General features: G+C 39.9%; 2 protein-coding genes across 2 annotated transcripts; one reads left to right on the forward strand and one right to left on the reverse strand.

The window, feature by feature from the left end:
- The first annotated feature begins 289 nt into the window (after window positions 1-289).
- cdca9 (cell division cycle associated 9) lies at window positions 290-3,854 on the forward strand. Its single transcript, XM_044184786.1, has 10 exons — window positions 290-729; window positions 823-954; window positions 1,073-1,113; window positions 1,189-1,240; window positions 1,368-1,435; window positions 2,656-2,717; window positions 2,801-2,884; window positions 3,024-3,105; window positions 3,401-3,487; window positions 3,647-3,854. Exons 1-10 carry the CDS (start codon window positions 618-620, stop codon window positions 3,689-3,691), a joined length of 765 nt encoding a protein of 254 aa, XP_044040721.1. The 5' UTR covers window positions 290-617; the 3' UTR covers window positions 3,692-3,854.
- Window positions 3,855-4,231: 377 nt separating this feature from the next.
- plin2 (perilipin 2) lies at window positions 4,232-8,201 on the reverse strand. Its single transcript, XM_044184785.1, has 8 exons — window positions 8,109-8,201; window positions 7,826-7,872; window positions 7,186-7,381; window positions 6,773-6,855; window positions 6,229-6,514; window positions 5,386-5,564; window positions 5,068-5,184; window positions 4,232-4,946 (listed from the first exon to the last, which is right to left on the reverse strand). The coding sequence occupies exons 2-8, from the start codon at window positions 7,853-7,855 to the stop codon at window positions 4,494-4,496; spliced, it is 1,344 nt and encodes a 447-aa protein (XP_044040720.1). The 5' UTR covers window positions 7,856-7,872; window positions 8,109-8,201; the 3' UTR covers window positions 4,232-4,493.
- Between the last annotated feature and the right edge of the window lie 8,431 nt (window positions 8,202-16,632).

The raw sequence follows: 16,632 nt of genomic DNA on the forward strand, positions 1-16,632 counted from the left end.
TTTGACCATATGTCCCAGTCACCCTTAGTTCACCCTATACTTTTTGTAAATTTAAAAGTTACACAGTTTTGCTTTAATAATCAGTTTCTTCTTCTTCTTCTTTTCCTTTCGGCTGTTCCCTTTCAGGGGTCGCCACAGCGAATCATGTGCCTCCATCTAACCCTGTCCTCTGCATCCTCTTCACTCACACCAATTAACTTCATGTCCTCTCTCACTACATCCATAAAGCTCCTCTTTGGTCTTCCTCTAGACCTCCTGCCTGGCAGCTCCAACCTCAACCTCACATAGCAATTTATTGAGTTTACAACGCACACATGTATTTTCCTTAGATAATGGACAGTCCACCTGCAATGAAATTAATCCATACTCTGCTTTTACAATGGCTTTGAAGCAGGCATTTTCGGAGATGACATAAAGGCCTGTGTTCGTACTAGAGACAGATTCTTTACGTTAACATATAAAAAGCTAACCGTATCCTTCCGCCAAGCAACATAGCTTTTGGACCTCGTCGGCGCATGAATATCTTAATTAAACGTTGTGCGGTCGAAGGTGCGTGTTGTTAGGGAACCTGATTTGTTTTACACACAGACCGAACTTTGAGAGGACGGGATAACAAGATGTCGTTAAGGCGGAAGAGAAACGCAGAAAATGCCCAGATTAAAGAGCAGCAGGGCCTGGAGATGCGACAGAGCAGACTGGCTCTCTTCAGTCAACAGATTGAGAAAGAAGGTTTGGTAGTGATTGCTGCTCAAAATGTCAGGTTTCACATCCTCTAGTCGTCCCCACCTTTGTCCTAAAAATGCCGAACTTTTCCCCTTACAGCACAAGAGCGTATGAACGAGTTAGAGGCCAAGATGGAGAACATGTTGGCAACAGTGGACAAAGTCTTCAAAGTGGAACTGATGAAGATGCCTCCCTCTCTTCAAAACACGCTCATAGGGAACTTAATAAGCGGTGAGCCCTCCTCATTCATGAATTAAGATATTATACTTGTCCGAGCATGTCTGAGAATCATAACTCGTTTATATTTCTCGGACTCACTCACCCGCCATCACCCTGTCTTCTGTATTAGAGGAGGAAATCCCAGCAAGTGATGTGTCAATTGCCATGAAGGTGAGTTGAGTAAGCTGTAAGTCGCTGTCACCTAGAGCTGCCTTTTTAACAGGCATAATTTTTGCCTTTTTGCAGAATGAGTCCTTTGAGCTGCACCAGCCACTCAGGAGGGTACCCAGCAAAAGAGGTGAAATTACTTTCTTAAACCAAGATGGTAACAACAGTTTAAAATCCTGCATGAAACTTCATTGTTAAATTAATCATGATTTTGATTTAACAGCCATCTTCTGTGCTTTTATTTATTTTTTAAAAAGTAAAATCAACAGATTCTACACCGGGTCAGTCCACCACAGCCCAGAGGTCCTCATCCAAGACGTCTAAGGTCAGCAATGTAGCAGCTAATGTTTGCACACATTGGGGGGGATTTTAATGCAAAATTTAAAAAAAATACTTGCTAGACTGATCTAATTACACTTTATTAGAATTTTATGGGGTAAAACAAATGCTTTCAAAATGTCCACATCACCTTTGATAGAGGAGGGGAAGGGGGAAAAACAACATGACAGACATGCATTAGGTGTCATATATAGAGCCAACGGGAGCAGCAGCAGCAGTAGTAGTTGGGTTGATTTGTAGTCACTGTAAATACAACTGGTGAATCAGCCATTTTGGCCTGCCCTACACTGTACATCTGTAGTCTGATAAAGTACTCTCTAAAACCCTGTTTCTGACATTTTGAGCAAGAAGAATATAACAAATATTGACACAATGAACACACTTTAGGTCATTTTTCAGGGGGAGGATCAAATCAATAGCTTGTACAATCATATCAAGTTCTGGTTTGCTTACTGTGGTACTGTATGTTCTTTTGCTGACCTAATATCAAGTTTTAGAAAAACAATGCAAGTCTCTGCATTGCTGTTAATCTCTTTTGTCTATATAGTGGTGGGGTTTTTTTTGCATGTTTGTCACACTTAAATGTTTCAGATCATCAAACAAATTTAAATATTAGTCAAAGATAACACAATTAAACACAAAATGCAGTTTTTAAATGGTTATTTAGGTTATTAAGGGAAAACAAAATCCAAACCTACATGGCCCTGTGTGAGAAAGTGATTGAGTGATCATTTTTGCCAGAAAACATCTTGATGATCCCCAAGACTTTTGAGAAAAAGTTCAACTCGTCTCGTCAGTCCAGAGTATTTTCCCAGCAGTCTTGGGGATCATCAAGATGTTTTTACAAAGATGAGTGGGCCAAAATTCCTCCACAGTGCTGTAAAAGACTCATGGCAAGTTATCGCAAACGCTTGATTGCAGTTGATGCTGCTAAGGGTGGCCCAACCAGTTATTAGGTTTAGGGGGCAATCACTATTTCACACAGGGCCATGTAGGTTTGGATTTAGTTTTCCCTTAATAATAACAACCTTCATTTTAAAATAGCATTTTGTGTTTACTTGTGTTATCTTTGACTAATATTTAAATTTGTTTGATGATCTGAAACATTTAAGTGTGACAAACATGCAAAAAAATAAGAAATCAGGAAGGGGGGAAACACTTTTAAACACCACTGTATATTTTGTTTTTGTTTTTTGTTTTTTTTAGGGAGGAAAGGGGACAAAAAGGACCAGGACATTAGTTGGTAGTAACAGCACTGGAAATCTCAGGTAAAATTGGAGGATACAGTGTTGTAGTATTTACATGTGGTGAATGAGTATGGAGAGCTTGACATTGCATTTGTTTTCTACAGGGGCTCCTCAGTCACTGCCAAAAGAACTCAAAGCCGTTTGACAAAGGCCAACGACCAGACCATACCGACCAGACCTAAACTCAGGTCTGTTACTGCCTTCAGTAGAGCAACACATGTTGTAGTATTTTTATTTCAAAGAATTGTACTTAAATAAATGTACAAATATATATTTTTACCTGCTCTGAATGAACTAAATTGACGAATGAATCTTGTGCTGTCCCAGGTCTGTCGTCTCTACTGGTGATCTGCACTGTTCAATGGCAGGCTCTGCTGCACACATCACTGTAACCACAGCACAGGGACAGGTACTTGTGTTTTTTTATCCTTGTTACCAGCTCTTGAGGAAATAATGCTGTTTGATTATTTTATTTAAAGCAAAGGGAACTGTCCAAGCCATGGAAGACTACGCTCTTCAAAACATTTGAATAAAGCAGACCCAAGAAGACAGTTTCCCCACTGCCATAATTCAAGTTTTGTAGGATAGACATGTCCTCCTTTACTGCTAATATTTAGTTTTAGTGTTTAGAATACACTTGGATTATTATCAGATGCCACAAACTTGTATGTGTGTGTTCTACATGCAGTTCTCTTCCTTCCTAGACTGTCAGCTTTTCTGAAGAGACCAAGGATGAAATTAACTTGGACTTGCTGGATGACGTGGCATGGTGCCAGATTCAGAAGCTTACGGTAATACAAAGTTAATTTTTTTTTAAATGTGACTTATGAGTGTCATTTTCAGAACAAGGGACCTGACAAAAGCTTTTTGAAGTATATTCTTAAACATTTGAGACGTACCATTGTACCAACCAGCCATCTTTCTCTGCAAATTGGATTTTGGATTTTCAGAGTCTGATGGAGTATCTGTCAAGGCGAAGTCGCTGCCAGCGATGAGTAAAGATCCACTGTGACCAGGATATTATTCTACTTGGATTGAATGACTTTTGAAGTATTAATTTTAATATTGTGAAATTAATTTATACACGTTTTTAATACCATTGTGCTTTGGTTGTCGTGAAGTTTTAAAAATATAATAAAGCTTTTTTGTATTAACCTACAAGATTGTCAGTAGTAAATTTCAGAATTTGCTTAGTTAGACCTACAAATTATTCAATTTTTGATTAACAACTTATCACTGTAGCATTACTAATGTGTAAATGAGTCCTACATATGAGAGAGGGACAAAAAATCGTTTGGTACTCTGAATGCAATTCAGTACAAGATAAATCAATTTAGAACTGTATCCTGCTGGGCATGATTATATGATTTTATTGTGGATAATAAAATAATAATGTATGTGTAACAGAAAATTAATTTGACTTTAGTAAATATTAGACATTAGATACTTTGTAAGAATCTCAAAGTTGCTACTTCTAGAGAAATGAAAGCAAATTCAGATTTGCTTTCATCAAAAAGACCCAGTAAATGCAAATATCTGATTCCAGTAAAGTTTATGTAGAAATAAACACAGGATTGAGTTTTGCTATTACATGTCTCGATTATAAAATTCTGGTTCTGTGATTACAGCAAGAATAAAACATTCTAAAAAGTATAAAATAGCATTGTTTGACATGGAACTATGATAGAGTTGTACATCCTAATGCATTCAACAGTGGTTTAAAAAAAAGTGTCAAATCTTTGCCTACAAAGCAGAATATATTACTTAAAACTCAGAACATAAAGCTGTAATGGATCACTAGTTCTCCTGGGATTGTAGTGACTCCATCGCGACATCCATAGGCTCCTCTCGATGTTGACAGGTGGAGGGAGTGCTGGAGGACGTAGCTTGTGTGCTGCTGGCAGCAGAAGCAGGTGCGTGAGTCACCTCTGGGGCCATCCGCGGGTAGAAAGGACCTACCAGCCAGTTGAGAGGCGTGTTATTGACCAGATAATCCATGACGTTGTCTAGGGAATCTTTGATTTTGCCCAGCTGGACTTTGCTGCTGGTCAGCACACTGTCTGGTAGGTCTCCCAGCCCCTTTGCCTTGCTGAAGCTGTTGTAGACTTGTGTTGCAGAGTGGCTGAGGGAGAGCGCCTCCTGCTGGATGTGGTTGGGGAGGCCCTGCAGGCTGGCGACAAGGACCAGACAGGTGGTCTGCAGCTGCTGGGTGAGGGAACGTGCCAGGGCCAGGGTGCGAGACTCAATTACCTGTGTGGTGGGGATGAATGCTCAATAACCTGTGATAACTTGACATACTTCCAATTCAAGGAAACGTGTGTGGCGTAACCCACAGTATGTTATTGCATATTTGTGTTGTCAACCCCCTTACCTCGGCCTCGTGACCATCCTCCTGGTTTGTACCACTGGACTTCCACGCCAACAGGGAGCTCAGCTTGTCATTTACCATCTGGTTAGCCCCATCAATATTCTTTCTGCCATATTCAATCTAGAAAAACAAACACTTTTATTTTCTGTCCATAAGCAGTAAAAGAAATATATGCTTTTTATAAGCCGCTTTAAGGCAGACTTATAATGAATGTTTAGCTAATTTGATATGTTACTTGTAAGCAGTTGTTCATGTTGCGGACAAGCGTATATGGAGTTCTGTTAAGTGCTACTAATATTATTAATGAATAAGGAGACCCACCAGGTCAACAGTGGAGTTCAGCTCCGAAATGAATTCCCTGCTTCGCTGCTTGCCATCTTGGATTCTGGCCAAGGCCCTGGTGTATGCCCGCTTCCGGAGCTTGGTGGAGAGGGAACCCAGGCGGACGTAGTAGCTCGGCTCCTTCTTGTCAAAGCCTCTCACAGTTTTTGCCTCCAGCTCTGTCACAAGGGAGGGAAACATGAAACGTGCAATTTAAAAATGAGGACAAAAAACATATGATTACTATAAGTTCCATTAATGATTTTGTCAGTGATGCTGTCATTTGACTTTTTTTTTTTTTTTTTTTTTTTTTTACTATGTCTGAAGACGTCTGCTACAAATAGCTGTATTGTTTTGCATGTTAAAGTAGCTGGAGGCTTTATAGCCACGAAGAATGTAATTATTCACTAGTCAGTCACTTTAAACAGATCCACTTAAACTAACATAGTGTACAGGATTCTTTATGAACTTCTGCATGCCACAGTTCAGTTCACTCTAAACAACGACTCCTTTAATGATGGGGGGGGGGCTGGCCACTAACACAAATTTAGATTCTCAGAAGAGCATAATACGATAAGTCCTGTTTTCCTGGAATCTGAACCGAATCCATCGTAAACAACATACTCCAGCTGCCTGTTAATAACTGACCCTTGATACAGCTTGTTAGAGAAAAACAAGCTTACTCTTTTAAGGCTTTCTTATTTGTATTTTATTATTTAAACATTATTTGAAGCCAAAACAACAAGCACAAATTATCTTTTAAAAAGCTGTTTTAGATTTCTGTGTTTTAAGGTGTTACACAAGATGTAGGTGGTCTAACTGGCAGTTTTTGGCCCCGCTCACCAAGCTCGTCTTCTGTCAGAGGCAGGTACTGCTCCACCAGACTCTCCGAGGTGCTGAGGGCCGTGTCCACTCCGCTGCTGACCAGCCGGGCCACTCGGCTTTCCAGCACTGTGCTGACACTCCCACTGACAACAGCCCTGGTCTTGTCCATCCCGTCCTGCACCGCACCCCGAGTCTTTTCCACTGCGCTGGTCAGAGTGTCTGAGACTGTGTCCTTGGCACCGGACACTGTGTCTGTCACAACACCTTTAGCGTTGGTTACCACATCCTTGGCACTGGAAACAATCTGGGCAGGGACACAATCATGAACAAATGCATTTCTAAATGATTACGGCAAAGTAGATGAGGAAACAGCAGTTGAGAAAGACAGGACATAGTTCATGACTGAGCTCTCAGGAGATTAACTCACATCAAATGTCAGCTATGACATTGTGCAACTGACAGAATGTAATTGTGCCAGCTATTGATCATTTAGATTAGATTAGATTCAACTTTATTGTCATTACACATGTACAAGTACAAGGCAACGAAATGCAGTACATACCTGCTCAGATGGCTGGTGAAGAATCGGCAGGGTTTTCTCAATCTTGTCCAAACCTTTACAGGCCAGGTTATTGGCAATGGCAACTGTAGGCAACAAAAAAATGTAAGCAAATCAGGCGTAATAAGGCGAGCTGAAACAAAGATGTCAATAGATACATTTACTGTGAGGTTCCTTTATTGTATCATCAAGTTTTGATGTGATTATGAGTAAATGGAAAAACTGGGTGAACGATCAAGTTGAGCATGACCTGAACTTCCTGTTTCAAGTTCTGTGTGACTCAGCTGGTCAGCACATAATCATCCTCACAGCTTCAGTTCACTGGATTTTGTTTTGACATCGTATGAACTTTGAAGCCAAGTCTACAGATTGATTTTAGGTCAGGTTATCTGAAAGTCACACTAAAGGTTTCCTACTCTGAGGTTCCAGCTTGTCAATGATGGGTGAAGCAGTGGTGAGGGCCACGGAGGTGATGGTCCGGACTCCTTGCTCAGCAGCCTCACACACGGTTCTGATGTAAGGGTGGGTGTCCTTGGTGTTGGAGTACACGCTGGACACCAAGCCATAGGTGGAGCTCACCAGAGGAAGGCTGGTCACCCTCTCCACCACATTCTGTAAGGAAATACAAAGAGAATAGTAGGCTTACAATACTCAAATTCACCATTTAACTGTGCTGTTCCTAGAAGAGATTTTCCATCAAGGAGTCCAAGCTTGGAAAATGGGCTACTATAACTTAAACAATTACTTACTGTTTCTGTTCCAATGAGCTTTTAAATAACAAAGTAATAATAGAGAAAACGGGGCAATTACCCATGCTTTTTACATTTCATTTTGTATGGACTTTGAGTTATTACATTAAAATGTAAAAGGTAAAACATGTTCTCTTATTCCTGAATGTGAACAATTACTTTTTTTGGTCTCGTTTCTTGGCTTTTAATAGGTCAAAAGCAACTTTTTCTCCAACACACACCACTGCCTGTTTCACATTCGTTATATAGTTACGTTACAGTCAACATATGTTAACAAAATAAGCTAAAGACTTTCTAGCAAACTCACCTGATTTGAGATAACTGCAGCTGCTGCCATGTCTGCTGAAACAAAACCTGTACACAACATGTATATGTTATATGTCTGTACATCTCTATTCAAAAGAACAAAATAAACATCGATATTTTTTTCAAGAAACCCACACGAGGACTTAATAAAATAAAAAATAGAGGTCTGTTACTTCCGTAAAACAGTAGTCCGTCCTTATAGCAACTTAATAAGAGCTCAAATGTGGTCCAGTAAATGTGTTACAGTAAAAAGTAACTTTAAAGAGATACAAGTAAAGACTCACCGATAGTTACAAGTGTATCGAAACTGTAGATGAGCTGACTGATAATGCGTGAGGCGACAGCAGCTGTATTTATATTCTATAATTATCGCGAGATGTAGCGCAGCACTTTGACGTAAGCGACAGAAGCGTTTCTAGGGCAAAGGTAAAAGAGGTAAAAGTTTGGTCGGGGAATTCCTCTGAAACCAGCCGTCACGTGGACAAGCTATGACACACAACAGCAGTCTGATTTCTTAACATTTCATAAGCCAGTGATGTTTTCTGGTCAAAAGAGGATTATTAGCTAAAATTTCTTTTTTTTTTCATGCCTTCAGGGCGTCTGGTCAAGTAGGCTATAGCACTATATGTGAAAAACATAAAGTCCTACATTAACCACCACCCTAAAATTAATAATACTAGTACACACATGGCCACACTAACCTACAAGGGGACCACAGGGCAAAAATGATCTGAGGGCCCCTACCTCTTCCCACTCTCTCTGTGTATTAGTGTACACAAGTACAATGCACTCCAGAATACACCTGGTAGACAATTGTGGTTGCTTTGTTAGATTAAATTCAGCTTTAAGTATACAGGCCTTTGTGAGGCACAGGCTCAGACAGGGCTCATCAGTTGGGACCCATTTGGGCTAACTATCATTTTCATTTCTATGGCTATAAACCACATGATTTACACAGTACCTTGACGATGACCTCATCATGGTTTAAAGGCCACTGGATGAGATCATAGATGATGATGGACAATCACAGATCGGTTATTCGTTTTTGTCGGCCACCTAGCTTTGAGTATCTTATCAGAGTTATGCTGTGAGGAAATCTCAAAATGCTTTTATACACAGTATAAGCTCTGTGTAAATACACTGGCATTAACCATGAAGATTACATTTTCAAAGTAAAAAAAGAAGAATTGTATGAGACTTGGATCATTTTCTTCTGCAGGATACAAATATAGGAAACCCTCAGTAGATTTTCTGCCTTGGGAAATTCATATTATACAGTAAAGGTATAAAATATTGTGTCATGGATATTAATCTTTGTCTTGTCACAATAGGAAAAGCGCACGTGTTGCCAATAACATTAACGAGGGCCCTGTTCTATTCAAGTGTCCACTGCAGTTTTTACCACATATGAATGTTAAGCTGAGGATCATGTTGAACACAGAGACTCTGCCCAGTTCATTTCAATTCACCATCAAAATATCTGCTCACCATGGAAGGAAGCCAGTGTAGCTTTTTAAATGAATGCAAGAAATGTGACCAACCTAACACCTTGCTTAATACATTTGTGATGGCTTTATTTTAATGGGCTGAACAGTACCATACGTCAGTGGTTTATGAACAGGTCTGTGTTTGCCAGTGGCTCATCAGAGCCACATGTGGGACTCTGTTTCTAATTTTGAGAGCACTTAAATATTTTTTCTGTGTTAGTGCTTATTTCGGTAAAGACTTTTTGCATGTGTTATCAAAAATGTAAATTAAGTGTTAATGCGGTTTCTTTGATGCTACACATTCGGTGGAAACGTGGGCTTAGTTCAGAATCTCCAGTTGGCTAACACATTGGGGTCCTGGATTCTGTACATGAACCCCTTGGGGCCCGTTTATCAGCCCTTGTATAACTCAAATAGACCCCGTATGAAAATGTTGGCTTCAGTAAACTACAGGCTCTGTGAAATAAGATTTGAAGTTAGTTTTGATTTATTTAAGAACTATGTAACTAAGTAAGTAAGTAAGAGTTGCAATCCATTAATATACAGACCTACCTCCACATGCACACAGCTACCACGTTGCACTGGACATTGATCTGCTCCTATTTTATTGTCCACGTCATACTCTTTTAATTGCCTTGATCAGCCTTTATGTGATTTGGTGGCAAGCAAAGTACAACCAGTTGATCAAGAATTATAATATTCCTTCTGGGTTTTCAGGGGTATAATATTTGGCTTACAGTTTTTCTGTGATATTATAACTTCTAAAATTGAAAAATATTGTGTTTTAAGGTCTAAGGCAAAGCCCATCTGAACTAGTTTGAAGACAGGTGGGTTAAGGTTCATACATTTAAGGTTATTTGTAGACAGTAAACTAATTCATGGGAAAAAGATTAGTTCATATGAGAGTTGATAGTTTATGAGAAGCTAGTATCATTTGATTTCACGGTCACAAGCCCATTAACGAAGCAACTAACGACCTGTACCACATTTAAAAAAAAATGCTTGCAAAGTTCAAAGTGACAGAATCTGCAAAATACTGAATCTTTAAATGTTATCATATACTTTTGGAACAGCACAGTTAAATTAAACCACTGCAGTTTAGTTGAATAGTATGTCCGCGCACATGGCTGAGTGGTACTCTGATGAACCACCTTGTGTAAATACAATTCAAAGTGACATAGTCATGTTTGGTTCAGTGTCCTACCTGACACCCCCAGGCCACAACTAACTACACTTTGAGTCTAACATTGTTTCTGCTCTCAGGAAAGATCATTTCACAATAGAAGCACTAAATGTTGGAATTCATTCTTTAGTTTTTTGTTTTTACGCAATTACAGACGTTTTTGTGTAAGCAGGATGCCAAGTAACGGTGAATGAAGTGATACTGTAAATTAATATGCTGCTACTTTTAATTCATTCAAATCTAAGGCCATATTTTTAACTGAGCTTTTGGATTGCATTTTAGTCGTAGCTTTTCCCTCATTCTCTACGGATAAGAAGATATTGACCATTAGCAGTAATCATTATATTTAAAGGACCCAGTTAAGCGCTCACAACCAATGCCTTAAGCTCCTATAAAATAATTCTAATTAATAATTTAAACAAATCAAACACAGTACATTGAATAATAATATACATGTTATGACAGTATCACTGTTACCTGATGGCCAAACCAGTCATCAGTTGTTGCTGATATTTTGAGCATACGTCCTAGTATTTGCAGATTTAGGCCACTAGATGGCACCAAAGTAGACAGTTCTTACTCATCATAGGCTTGTCGCATCACAGCCTGTGTCTTTCCCAAATCTTTCCCTTCTTTGCCACCTCTTGTAATAGATTGTTAGTTTTCATGTCAAGAATTGTGACCAGTATAGATATATATATATATATATATATATATATATATATATATATATATATATATATATATATATATATATATATATATATATATATATATAACACAGTGCTGTCACTGGTGATGTTCCAGTAGGATTGTTTTTATGGGGTCACCAAATAATAATAAGAGGTTAAAGTTAAGGTTATACCCATCATTATATAGTTCAGTTATTTATCTTCTATTTAACTATTGACTGACATGCAAATATCAAGGTATTAAAAAATATACATAATTTTAAATCTTTTTTTATGTGGTCAGATGATAGACAGGAAACAGAATTAGTACACATTAGATGAGAGAGCGAATCCCTCCATTAAAGACATATTCAATAGACAGGTGCACAGTTCCAAACAGGACAGAGGCGGTAATGATCTGAGCCAAGTCTTGACTGCTTCTCTCCTTCTACAGACAGTCAAGAGGAAAAGAAAGATCAGTCATGGAGGTTCTGCCCTCCTGTTTCCCAAAGGGGAGTGGGAGCTGGCAGCAGGGGTTACAGAGTCTGGCAGGACTGGAGAGGAGATCCTCACACGGCATCCCTCTATTGTGCCCTCCGAGACAGGTAGGGCTGTGGGCAGCGTGCCAAGGCTCCTGGCTGGGTAACGGATACCTGTGGGCTACTGGGAAAGTGTCACACCTCCGGATCACACACAGCCAGAGGCGCTGCGTGAAGAAAGAGCGCAGACAGAAAGAGACAGACAGTGGGAGAGTGGCTGTCCTTTCATGCTCTTTAGATCATGAGGAAAAGAGGCAGAGCTTTAGAGCAGAGGAGAAAGAAAGTGACATGTCTTTGGTGCAGTGGTATGCTTTGGTTAACTCTACCCTCAAACGCTGCTGCTGCCTTAAACACATCTGCTGTCAGACAGTGCAGACTGAGCGACGACCACTAGTCTGCTGGACTGTCCATCAAACCTGTAACAGGGCACCGTGGATTCAATTAATACCCTAACATAGTGGGATTATGAATGACTTTGAGTCAAACTAGAGATACACTACAGATAGCTGAGAGTTCTCTAAATTACCTTCTTAAGGTTCTCAAGGTGTCATATGTAGATTACAGAACTAAAATTGCATGCATGATATATGAAATAGCAGATGATAGAATTGATTCAACCTGGGTCTTACGCTCATAACTGTGGCCATTCTGACTGTGGGTCATGTTAACTTGCCACCTCAGTTGTAGAGATTCAGGAAACGCAGAGTCCAGAAAAACAATGCATGCCGGGGCAAACAGTAGAGACCTCCTAACGTTTTCCCAAATACACTGGATTAGCTATTGTTGCTGACTGCATAGGGATCTAATTTCGGGGGAAACTTGCCAGCTAACCAAGCTAGCTGCCTATTCATCTACAGTAATAACAAACATTTATTCCTCATCATTTCATATAGCCTGATTCTATTTCAACAGATGTAAACACACAAAAAGGAGGCTTGCACTTCTTGGCCTGATATATTACAGACACAGACATAATCAGCTTTTAAGCTAATATGTTGAACGTGATAGCAAACAGTTGCCTATTTACACCTCCAGCAGACTCAGAGCAACATTAGCATCCATTTGGAGTTTCTGGGCACCTGGCGAATGTAAGTAAATTATATTCAATAATATTCACTATATTCAATATTCACTCTTCTGTTAGCTTTTTTATTGGTCTCCACTTACTCCTGAAGGAGATCTGGCACTATAGCTGCTAAACGCTCCACTATGTTACTATGTTCACCTGCTAGCCGCTAACTTTATCTGTCTGTCATTTGGAGCTGGGCAGGTGGTGCACAGTTGCTTTTTTTTTTTTTTTTGCTGTGGCCACAAGAGACGCTACGAGGGTAAACCACAACAGTGAAGTTGCGGGCCGGAAAACTGAAGCAATGAGCTGAAAGTCGCTCTAAAGCTCTGTAGAGCTGAAGGGAACAGCAGAGTCTGATGATAATTCACTCTGGGTTCATCACTACGAGTGACCCCTTTCACATACAAGTAGTCATGTGATCCATTGTTAATATATAAATATCGAGCCAGACAGTCTTCTGCAAAATGTTCAGTTTCTATGTGTGTTAAATTGTATAAGACAAATTTAAATATTATAGGAAGGGCCAATCCAAGTTAAAACATTTAAGTTCAAATTCTTATAAATCATCTAAGTTAACACTTTGTCTGTGTTTTGCAAAATAGCAAATCTTAATTCATGTCACTGATGTTTTTTGCAGACATTAGAGTCATGATTGCAGCTGTTTGCCAAAAGGCACCCATTATCTTTTATCTGTGCATGGGTTCAGCCAGGTTAAAGAATGCCTTTTTTGTTCTGTTTAGAATTAAACAATTTTTATTACATTTGCACAATAGCAAATAAAGTGCATTACATTAGATAGATATTACCGGACCAACATGAAAAAGGACATGAACTGAATAGTGCTACCATCGTTAAGAAATGTCTGGCTGTCATTTTGATCAAGTATGGGTGGACTAAATACTGGCTCGGTTCTTGTTGTCAGAGTGAATTCACACTAGAATTTCAACATCTGGGACCAAAATAGGCACAAAAAGTTTTGGAGCCCTGCTGCTAAATTTGGCACTATTATTCTTCCCAGCTCCAACCCTGAAGCTGGAGAGGTCGTGCATGCAGAAATTAATTACATTTTAACAAGATGCCTACCCTCTCGAAATAACCATTACTTCAGCCTTTTATAAACAACAGACCTACACAGACAATGTGTGTGTTGCAGGGCAGTAACCGCAGATTTATAGCAACAATATAGACAAATAGACAAGACAAGGGTCTTGTTAAGTAGGGCTCTGTGCACCTGTCGGATGTAATCCTCAAATAATGACTCTGGCTCATTATCATTATATAAGACAAGTTAACCGTCTACATTTCCCACTGAGAGGTGGAGAAAATGAGTCAACAACTAGGCTATACAAGGTTAAAAGTGTGAGAAAAGGTAAGTATGTGACCATGCCATGCTTGTGTGACCACACCCTGACCCCACTTCCACCTTGATGGTGATTTTCAGTGATGATTTTCTCAGGAAGGACAAAAAAAAGTCTCACATTGCATTGTTGGAAAAGCATTGCACCGACCTGTGAGGCGCAAATATAATTGCTAAGCCGGTCAATGAGCGCATACTTTGAATGGGTCAGATGGAAGGTGAGACAATGACCACAGAAGGCTATCCCTCGTGTGGGTCGGACACCGTCCCACATGACCCCGCCATGTTTCGTTTTCACAGAGCCGTGCTGGGATTAGCAGGCCGGCTGTTTGTGCTGGCAAAGGGGCAGCAATTCACAGCTATATTTTCTGGGTGCTGTTGCTGACATCCAGACCGTGTCGTAGTAATTATGATATAATTGAGAATGATCTAAAACCAAATGTCCGAGCTCTGCTGTCCGAGCCAGTGTTTACAGAAAACAGCTGCTTAAATAGGCACTTAGAAGGAATTAGAATAACATTTTTTATATCCCAGCGTGAGTGTGTCTCTGTCTGTGTGCAAGTGTGCATATATGCGTGGGCTGGCTATTTGGGCACCTACACAGACAAACTCTTTGTTTTGGAAGTGTTCGCTTAAGTCTTCGGGGGCAGACGGGAGCCAAGAACAACGTGGGAAATGAGCCCTTGCTTCATTTCTGCTTTCTCTCTGGGCTTTTCCTTTGCAGTCTCTCTGTCAGATGGACATTCAGCTGGCCTCCAAAACAGTACCTGAGGCGTGCAGAAGTTTGGAGAAACCAAGGGAACGGGGCTTGGACATGAGAGAAGTCGTAATGGGAACCGAGTGGCAACTGACAGCCGGGCCAAGCTGTCTGTCATTTCCCTCTCCTTCTCTGTCTCTCTTTCACACACACACACACACACACACACACACACATACGCTGTCAACAGAAGACATGCACCCAACCAGACCTCTGCCCAGGTGGTCCCTATGGGCAGCCAGGGGTCTGCAGCGCAGTACAAGATGCTGAAATTTGAAGCAACCACACAGGCAGGAGCAGAATTCACTGTGAGGTCAGGGCCTGCGATGCTTAAGTGTTACATGACCCTCAATGCTCGTCATCTCCATCCAGCAATTAGTTTTTTTCATATTCCAGGAAAGTGAGTCATATGAATTGTGATGTACTGACACAATATCAGGCACACATGTTTATCAGCATCCCCCAAAAGCCTTATGGAACACCTGTATAATTACAATGTAAGTATTACCTAACCGATGCGATTCATACAACATAGGGAAAAGTTAAAGATTATCAAATGAGGGGGCAATGTTGCACTACAAAGACAAAACACAGTAACTCAAAATTGATTGTAAATTCTGTAAAAACCTTTCAAATGTGCAGCAACTACAAAGCAGAGTGTAATCGAGCCGGGAAGAGGGCTCGACCAGGTCTTGTCACAAGCAGAATGATCAACTATGCCACCTTGGGACAAAACAAGAGCGTTTCCATGAGCACAGGCAAGTCCACAAACCAAAACAGAATTTAAATAATATTATCTAAATAAAAGGACTACTACTAGACTTGACGGGGGCTGCAGCTGATTGGAAAATGGGGGTTTACTAGGCAAATGGTCCACTGTTTCCACATGAAAAACACTGCAATAAATAAAACAGACAGGGTAAACACAAGGGCAAGTTGAATGCATGCAAAAAACGAAAACAAATGAGAAGGCACTTGCTACACAGCACGCTCCTATGCTAATACAGCTGCAACCACTCACTACAAGGATACAGTTACAGTTAGTACTCCTTCTAAAATGATCTCAGTAACTGAAAAGAAACAAAAAATATTCAACAAGAAGAAACACTTGGTGAATAAGTAAGAATAAATACTCTGATAAATACTGATAAAATTATCAGGTCTAAAAGCAGTCGAAAACAACAAACAGTCAAGACTAAAATGCAATAAAATGTCATACAGAATTAAAATACTAACCTATCAAAAGGACAAAAGCAGTAATAACGCAAAACAATATCTCAGCCCCAAGCTGACAGTCTCCATCTCATCTGTGGGCTGTAGAAGCTGTTGTTGCACTTACTACACTCGCTGCTAAGGAAAGACAGCTTAAGCAAGAGTGCTACATCAAGTTAAAGCTAGTTGGTGAGATAACCATGGCTGGCCTTACTGTAGCTAAAGCTAAAACTTACTTACTGATTCTGTTATCTGTAATTGAAAAATACTAATTTTGTTGGAATGAGGTCTTGGTAATTCAGTTTGTTATTCCACATAACTAAATGAGGCAGGAGCTAAACCCAGACATGATGGAACCCCCCCCAAGCTAAACTCCTGCTAAAGGTAACTAACGTTAGCTTAGCAGATCTCAGCAGCTGCCATTTCAGCTTTTACTCCAGTGGAATTCCTACAATTTGGTGTAGTCCAGCTACCCTTAAATAACATATTTAAATCTATTTAATTATTTTAATTTATTTTCTATTTTATATAGT

Source organism: Siniperca chuatsi, linkage group LG22, assembly GCF_020085105.1.
Source record: "Siniperca chuatsi isolate FFG_IHB_CAS linkage group LG22, ASM2008510v1, whole genome shotgun sequence".
NCBI lineage: Eukaryota > Metazoa > Chordata > Actinopteri > Centrarchiformes > Sinipercidae > Siniperca > Siniperca chuatsi.